Source organism: Salmo salar, chromosome 21, assembly GCF_965601325.2.
Source record: "Salmo salar chromosome 21, fSalSal1, whole genome shotgun sequence".
NCBI lineage: Eukaryota > Metazoa > Chordata > Actinopteri > Salmoniformes > Salmonidae > Salmo > Salmo salar.
This window is the reverse complement of record NC_138311.1, coordinates 12,906,978-12,916,394: the sequence shown is the minus strand read 5'-3', so window position 1 is coordinate 12,916,394 and position 9,417 is coordinate 12,906,978. Positions and strand designations below refer to the sequence as shown.

Sequence of the window (9,417 nt, the reverse complement as noted above, 5' to 3'; positions counted from 1 at the left end):
TCAAAAAAATAAAGGGAACACTTAAACAACACATCCTAGATCTGAATGAAAGAAATAATCTTATTAAATACTTTTTTCTTTACATAGTTGAATGTGCTGACAACAAAATCACACAAAAATAATCAATGGAAATCCAATTTATCAACCCATGGAGGTCTGGATTTGGAGTCACACTCAAAATTAAAGTGGAAAACCACACTACAGGCTGATCCAACTTTGATGGAATGTCCTTAAAAGAAGTCAAAATGAGGCTCAGTAGTGTGTGTGGCCTCCACGTGCCTGTATGACGGGCCTCCACGTGCCTGCGCCTCCATGCTCTGGACACTACGCTGACAGACACAGCAAACCTTCTTGCCATAGCTCGCATTGATGTGCCATCCTGGATGAGCTGCACTACCTGAGCCACTTGTGTGGGTTGTAGACTCCGTCTCATGCTACCACTAGAGTGAAAGCACCGCCAGCATTCAAAAGTGACCAAAACATCAGCCAGGAAGCATAGGAACTGAGAAGTTGTCTGTGGTCCCCACCTGCAGAACCACTCCTTTATTGGGGGTGTCTTGCTAATTGCCTATCATTTCCACCTGTTGTCTATTCCATTTGCACAACAGCATGTGAAATGTATTGTCAATCAGTGTTGCTTCCTAAGTGGACAGTTTGATTTCACAGAAGTGTGATTGACTTGGAGTTACATTGTGTTGTTTAAGTGTTCCCTTTATTTTTTTGAGCAGTGTATATATATTTTTTTACATTGTTTGAAAACTGATATGTGACACGTATTAATGTCAAAATAACATGCAAAACAGGCAACCCGCCCGCATTTGAGTTTAGGTTCCTACAAATCAATGTTTAGGAATGCTTGACTTTATGAGGAAACTATGCCGGGTTACAATTATAGCTCAGCTCGGATAACCAAATACCCATAAACAAATCAGAATTCCCCAGGCCCACAATAATTGAAATATCAAAAACCTATACTGTGGGTTGTAGTTATGATGTACACAGTAATTGGACAGTTCTTTTTTAAAATTATTTTGGCATACAACAAGAAAAGAGACGTTTCCCTCTGTGTCCTTTAATTATTTTACATAAAAGAAACCATCATGCTTTTTAAAAATCAGATATATGAGCGGGAGAGATATGGTTTTGTAACGTACATACATTAGGGATGGGGATTAGGGATTGGTTCTGGGGCTATAGTAAAGCACTGGGGAGAGAGATCCAAGTCTCTTACGGCTGATAAGAGGATAAGTCATGTCCCTCTGACTGCAGGCTCTAGTCGGAGTCACTGCTGCAGGAGCTGCTTGAACTCTGGATGGAGGAGAAACAGAAAAGGAACACCTTTAATTCAACATATATTATTTCAATTTAACAGAGATTTTACTATGGAGCACTTTCAATTCGTTTTAGACTTAAAAATCTCTTACCCCATGACTCTGCTTCCCTTGCTTGTGACAACCTCCATGCCAATGCCCATGCTTGTGCCTGTGCCTGCATCCATGACCGTGCCCATGACCGTGCCCATGGCCATGCCCTCCGCGACCGTGCCCTCCGTGTCCTCCGCGACCGCGCCCTCCGTGTCCTCCGCGACCGTGCCCTCCGTGTCCTCCATGACCGTGCCCTCCGTGTCCTCCATGACCGTGTCCTCCATGACCGTGCCCTCCACAATCATGGCCGTGAGGTCCGTGCCCATGATCGTGCCCATGCCCATGACCTCCATGGGGACCCTGTACTGGATAAGATGGTGGCACAGGGTAGCAAGTGGAGGGGGGCTGGTAGGGAGGGCATAATGGGGGCTGGATGTTTCCAGTGGGACACCCACCAGGGTATCCCCCACTTGGCATTGGCGGGACGCACCCGCTTGGGTTCACGTTGTAGCCAGAGGGATGCTGGTTTCCTATACAAGGAGAGATTTATATAGAATACGAGCCAAATGACCTACACTATAAATTGAAAGAGTGGTACAAACAAATGAAATTGGTTTGCAAACATTTACCTTGATTGTGACCCCACATCTCGATGTTTCAAATCAAAACCCTGAAATGGAAAAAATATTTATTCTTATTTTAATGATTGATTTAAAATGTTATATTTTGTCCCCGCTTTCGCTAAAATAGAACCTAGTTAGAGATGGAGGAAGTCCTTGTCAACATATTGCTACATTCAGTCACATCTGACTGGTTGTGGAAAATGCTATCTGCAAACAAATGGAACAATAGTGTACTAGACAGATGTGGCTGCTGGCTGCACACTAAGACCTATGTTCCATACCAGGGAAAGCAACAGTGAGGTGTTGGCCGACATATTTTTGAATCCTTTTGCAGTGCTTTTTATTCATGTAGTTACCAGGTAAATACTGTCTGCTAAGATACATTTATAAACAGTTTTTCTCAGGTACTTATAAAACATAATTGCTTTGACATTAATGTCAAGATACTGTATATAATATGGTATTTCAATGTAAGTTCGGATGGCATTCCAATGGATTTCCACTGGATGGAGCATTGAAAGCACTGAAGTAATCAGTAAGCACCAAAGTTACTGAATTAATTGATATTTTACGCAGGTACTAAGTATTTATCCCAGTATTTGCTGGTAAAGTAAGCACTGACAAGGGTCAAAAACTACTTTCTTGATGACTTAAGAATTAGCATTATAGCAGAAATTGTACTTTTCCAAATGGAATACAAACATTTTAGCTTTGTTTTTGGTCTTTTATCCCATCTGGAATTAACATTTAGTAAACGTATCCCTAAGTAGATAAAAATACTTATTAACAATTAAAGATATACAAAGAACATATTTCCCTGCATTGGCAATTTTAGTCTCCCATAGTTCAAAGTACTGTAACACATCAATCAAAGTGCTATCTGTTAAACTCTATCAATCATGTTTTACATGTTTCTTTAAAAAAACATGATTATTTTCAATGAGTGTCAAAATAACGCATATTTAGAAATAGTGTACTTACTGGGATGTAGTTCCTGTCAGGGTTCTGTCTGCATTGCTTCCCAGAGAAATAACTCTTAATTATACTGTAGAGAGAGACACACCTCCACACCTCACTTCCTTTAACACTCCCCAAATCTCTCATCATAAACTTAACAGACATCTCTCTCTCTCTGTGTGTGTGTATGTGTGTGTCAAGGGGGTGCGAGGGGGATGGTAGTAGAAGGGCAGTCATTTTTGTGTTTTTATGTAATTTGATGAATGTATAAAATAATTGGCCGATATTTATTTCATTTTACAAAGAATTTAGTTTTAATTGAATAGTGCATATGGTCCATTGGATTTTACGAAATGTATTATAATTTATTCTTTATACAGTGGCTTGAAAAAGTATGTGAACACTTTGGAATTACCTGGATTTCTGCATAAATTGGTGTCACGCTTGTGTGTAGAAACGGACCAAGGCGCAGCGTGAGTATCGTTCCACATCTTTTATTTGAATGTGAAACTTAGCAAGACAAACAAAAAACTAATAACAAACAACAAACCATGACAACAGAGGTGCACTAACTCAAAATAATCTCCCACAAACACAGGTGGGAAAAACAACTACTTAAATATGATCCCCAATTAGAGACAACGATGACCAGCTGCCTCTAATTGGGAATCATACAAAAAAACATAGAAAAAAGAAACTAGAACACAACATAGAAAAAAGAAACTAGATAAACCTCCCAGTCACGCACTGACCTACTCTACCATAGAAAATAATAGCACTCTATGGTCAGAACGTGACAGTACCCCCCCCCCCCCCCCCCCAAAGGTGCGGAACCTGAAACCAAAAGGGAGGGTTAGGGGGGGGGTCTAGTGTTGGTGGCGGCTCTGGTGCAGGACGAAGAACCCTCTCATCCTGCGAATCCGCCAGCGTCGCTGGTGGCTCTGGGCTGCCGACCGTCGCTGGAGGCTCCGGACCGTAGATCGTCTTTGGGGACTCCAGGCTAGGAACCTCCGCTGTAAGCTCCGGACTGGAGACCCTCGCTACAGGCTCCCATGGATCATCACTGGAGCCTTTGTGCCATGGATCATCACTACAGGCTCCGGGCCATGGATCATCACTGGAGCCTCCGGGCCATGGATTATCACTGGAGGCTCCGGGCCATGGATTATCACTGGAGGTTCCGGGCCATGGATTATCACTGGAGGCTCCGGGCCATGGATTATCACTGGAGGCTCCGGGCCATGGATTATCACTGGAGGCTTCATGCCATGGATCATCACTGGAGGCTTCGTGCCATGGATCATCACTGGAGGCTTTGGACCATGGATCATCACTGGAGGCTTCGTACATGGAACCGGAACGGGTCTCACCGGACTGAGGAGACGTACTGGCAGCCTGGTGCGTGGAGCTGCCACAGGGCTTACCAGGCTGGGGAGACACACATAGAAAAAATAAACTAGATAAACCCCCCCAGTCATGCCCTGACCTACTCTACCATAGAAAATCAGAGCACTCTATGGTCAGGACATGACAATTGGTCATCAAATTTGATCTGATCTAAGTCACAACAATAGACACACATATGTGTGATATGTATCTTGCAATTCAGCTTTTAGCTGCAATATTTTCTTATCAGGTATTAATATTTTTGTAAGTAATATGATAAATACAAGCATTAAGAATGAAGATTAAAGACTGATGGCAATAAATATCTGGTAAGATGAGTCTTCCAACCATCAAATGACTCACACTACACACCCTTCTGAAGAAAGTATGAGTAATTGGGAAAGTTATGAGCATTGGTAAATACTGGGCACTTTTTAAAGAGTTGGCATTTACAAATGAAATGTGGAGAACAGACCTGGGAAGAAAATAGTTGTATTTTGTTGTGGTAGTTGAATATAGTTTATATAGTTTCAACTAATAATCAACTATTTTCTTTGATACAGGTCTCAGAAAACCAAATAATATTTGAAGTTATTTGAAAAAATATATCTATATTTGATGGCTACCAAATTGTTGATGAAGAACCAAAAACTACAACAATTAGTTGAATTAGTATAAATATATGATCATACGCACATGGCTTGGAGGGCTCTTAGGTATGAATCTTAATATAGTCTATAGCCTATAATAGAATCACTTCAACATTAGAATAGACCACTTTTGCAGTTTCAAAATGACTAACAAATACATTTTCATAATGAGTGAGACATAAGGTAATACAGTAACACTTGACATCAAGTTCTTATACATGTGTAGTAACTTTGATTATTACAATAGCAACATTGTTGTTACTTACATAAGACTTTGGGAATTGATTTATAATGGCATAATAATGGAGTTATTACAAGTGGAATAAGGAACAGTCACTATTCCTCTTGTGCACAATAGTTACAAAACCAACGCTCTAACCGCTAGGCCAGGGTTTCCATACAGTGGGGCAAAAAAGTATTTAGTCAGCCACCAATTGTGCAAGTTCTCCCACTTAAAAAGATGAGAGAGGCCTGTAATTTTCATCATAGGTACACGTCAACTATGACAGACAAAATGAGGAAAACAAATCCAGAAAATCACATTGTAGGATTTTTCATGAATTTATTTGCAAATTATGGTGGAAAATAAGTATTTGGTCACCTACAAACAAGCAAGATTTCTGGCTCTCACAGACCTGTAACTTCTTCTTTAAGAGGCTCCTCTGTCCTCCACTCGTTACCTGTATTAATGGCACCTGTTTGAACTTGTTATCAGTATAAAAGACACCTGTCCACAACCTCAAACAGTTACACTCCAAACTCCACTATGGCCAAGACCAAAGAGCTGTCAAAGGACACCAGAAACAAAATTGTAGACCTGCACCAGGCTGGGAAGACTGAATCTGCAATAGGTAAGCAGCTTGGTTTGAAGAAATCAACTGTGGGAGCAATTATTAGGAAATGGAAGACATACAAGACCACTGATAATCTCCCTCGATCTGGGGCTCCACGCAAGATCTCACCCCGTGGGGTCAAAATGATCACAAGAACGGTGAGCAAAAATCCCAGAAGCACACACCTAGTGAATGACCTGCAGAGAGCTGGGACCAAAGTAACAAAGCCTACCATCAGTAACACACTACGCCGCCAGGGACTCAAATCCTGCAGTGCCAGACGTGTCCCCCTGCTTAAGCCAGTACATGTCCAGGCCCGTCTGAAGTTTGCTAGAGAGCATTTGGATGATCCAGAACAGGATTGGGAGAATGTCATATGGTCAGATGAAACCAAAATATAACTTTTTGGTAAAAACTCAACTCGTTGTGTTTGGAGGACAAAGAATGCTGAGTTGCATCCAAAGAACACCATACCTACTGTGAAGCATGGGGGTGGAAACATCATGCTTTGGGGCTGTTTTTCTGCAAAGGGACCAGGACGACTGATCCGTGTAAAGGAAAGAATGAATGGGGCCATGTATCGTGACTTCCATCAGCAAGGGCATTGAAGATGAAACATGGCTGGGTCTTTCAGCATGACAATGATCCCAAACACACCGCCCGGGCAACGAAGGAGTGGCTTCGTAAGAAGCATTTCAAGGTCAGGATTGGCCTAGCCAGTCTCCAGATCTCAACCCCATAGAAAATCTTTGGAGGGAGTTGAAAGTCCGTGTTGCCCAGCGACAGCCCCAAAACATCACTGCTCTAGAGGAGATCTGCATGGAGGAATGGGCCAAAATACCAGCAACAGTGTGTGAAAACCTTGTGAAGACTTACAGAAAACGTTTGACCTGTGTCATTGCCAACAAAGGGTATATAACAAAGTATTGAGATAAACTTTTGTTATTCACCAAATACTTATTTTCCAACATAATTTGCAAATAAATTCATTAAAAATCCTACAATGTCATTTTCTGGATTTTTCTTCTCATTTTGTTGAAGTGTACCTATGATGAAAATTACAGGCCTCTCTCATCTTTTTAAGTGGGAGAACTTGCACAATTGGTGGCTGACTAAATACTTTTTTTCCCCACTGTAACTAGGTCCTGCCCTAGTTTGTGTGTGCTCTATTCATTCTATTTCTATCTTCAACATGCAATTCCAGATACAGCCCTGCCATTAGTTGAAGGCAGCCAATCCAATAGTTTCTGAAAACTAGTATGGTAGAAAATTACGAGATTGTTTTAATACTGTTTATGCATCGAATAAGGTTTCTCAGTACTCCCTAATCTATGTCTGTGTGAACTGAGTTGGCCTCTGGGGTTTTGGGCTAGCAACTGATTTATGATGGTCTTGTCCTCTCTCGGAGCCTGCATTCCATTGATTGAATTGGTGTTTGTGTACTCTGAGGTACCAGGGAGGAGATGGCTCTAGTACGGACAGCTGATAAGAAGAACCTTGTCTTAGGGGTCAAACCCTGGTTTCTATACAATTAGTAGAGATGCACGATATATCGGTAAGCATATTGGAATCGGACAATATTAGCTAAAAATGCCAACATCGGCATCGGCTCAATGTAGTTTAACGCCGATGTGCAAAACCGATGTCAATGCTGATGTGCATACCTATACAACGTAGGTAGATGACGTAATGACACCACAAAAAATACAGCGCTACACATGAAACACAGCATTCCTAACCTAGCCTACATTGTCTACTTTGTGGATCTATTTTGAAGTTTCAAAGGAAGATTAAAAAAAAGGCCATATGCAAAGTTTGTGCTGCTATTATTTCCCGATGAGGGGAGAAAGTGAAATCTTTCAATACCACAAACCTAATTACTCATTTGAAAGTGCATCACCCCCAGACGTTCAGTGACTACTTAGAAGAAAATCTGAAAAAAAACTAAGCACACACTTTCAATAACTAAACAAGTTCAAGTCAACGAGACAACTCAAAGGCGAAATCCATTAACGCCAAGATAATGGAATTCATTGCCCTTGACAATCAACCATTCTCTGTCGTGGATGATGTCGTGGAACCTCGAGCCCTGGTACACACTACCAAGTAGGCGCTATTTTTCAGATGTTGCCCTACCGGAGTTACACAGTATTGTTGAAATGCATATACATGAGCTACTTGCTATGGTCGCCACTGCTATTAGCTTCACGACTGACATTTAGACCAGCGATGTCAGCCCCATACCGCTGCTGCCATTTCAATGGCATTTGAGAACATGAACACACTCCTAGCTCCATTCGAACAACTGACTCGAGAAATAAGCTCCTCAACTGCGTCTGCAGCAGATGTGATACCCTCTGTCATGGCATTGAAATGCCTGCTCAACAAAACTGCCGACACAGACCGTGGGGTTAAAACTTCTACTAGAGGCTGTGAACAAGTGATTCGGTGGCATTCTCTGAGCCTCATTACTGTGTCGCCACTATGCTTGATGCTAGGTACAAGGACCGCTACTTCGATGCAGACAAGAAACAGGGTTTATGTGAAATGGTACAGACACAGCTGGACAAGATGGAAACGGACACAGTGACAGTGCGCACCGACGAAGAGGACCCACGACAGAAGAGGCCATGGACAGACAGAGCTGAAACTTCACTGCTTGACATGTATGATGAAATCCTGGTTGAAAATGAAATGACTGAACAAATTAACAACAAAACAGCATAGTGAGTAAGTGAAAGAAATAGGTTTTGATGATGTTTTTACTGGTAATGGGGACATACGTAAATGCCAACAGTCAGTGTGTGTGTGTGTGTTTAAACTATTTAACTACTAGAATGCTTAAAAGGGCGCTAAAATGTTTAATATCGGTATCAGGTTTTCTGGCAAGGATATCGGCCAAAAATGTAATATCGGTGCATCCCTAACAATAAGAACAGGGAGTCGCTGACCAGCTCAAAGTCTTTCTCACTTGGTTAGAATTTCCACGACAGTAGTTACTTTCTGAGATCTGTGTTGAAATTGTTTTTTTGGGGGATCCGTATTCACATCCAAAGTAACAATTTGTTCCCCCGAAAAAAGGTACTTTGCACAAATCATATTTAAAACAAATTATTCCAGGTCTGGTGGAGAAGGGGTTGAAGGAGGTGAAGTACCAGCATTCTTATCAGCAGTCATGCTTCAGGAACAAAATAAATTGGATGTGGCATGGGGAGGTGAAAACAGAAATGTACCTATCTAGCACACCTTTCTTTGGAATGTCTATTGTGCAACACTTCTACTGTGTGTTATCATATGATCTCCCTTCACAATTGCTATGATTGAGTGTCAGATAGCTTTTTGTCCAGACTGCACCCTACACCATCACACACTTGGACGCACGCACCCACACACATACACAAAGTTGGAACTTACAAACACTCCCCAAAACTGCACCTTGAATTCCATTAGATACTTTGATTTGGCAAATTCGGTGAGAGAGAGAGTGTGTGTGTGTGTATTGATGCAGGACGGGTCACGGGCTACTGGTTGGTAGGTTTGACTCACACTGTTCTCCCACTCAAACATCATCAGCTGTTGCAAGAGAGAAATAGTGAATTAGTGA

At 41.7% G+C, this 9,417-nt stretch overlaps 1 protein-coding gene across 1 annotated transcript; it reads right to left on the bottom strand.

Annotated features, from left to right (window-relative positions):
- Positions 1–1,052: 1,052 nt before the first annotated feature.
- On the bottom strand, positions 1,053–3,065 carry LOC106581733 (uncharacterized). Its single transcript, XM_014163977.2, has 4 exons — positions 2,969–3,065; positions 1,994–2,034; positions 1,425–1,894; positions 1,053–1,308 (listed from the first exon to the last, which is right to left on the bottom strand). Exons 3-4 carry the CDS (start codon positions 1,715–1,717, stop codon positions 1,173–1,175), a joined length of 429 nt encoding a protein of 142 aa, XP_014019452.1. The 5' UTR covers positions 1,718–1,894; positions 1,994–2,034; positions 2,969–3,065; the 3' UTR covers positions 1,053–1,172.
- Positions 3,066–9,417: the final 6,352 nt, after the last annotated feature.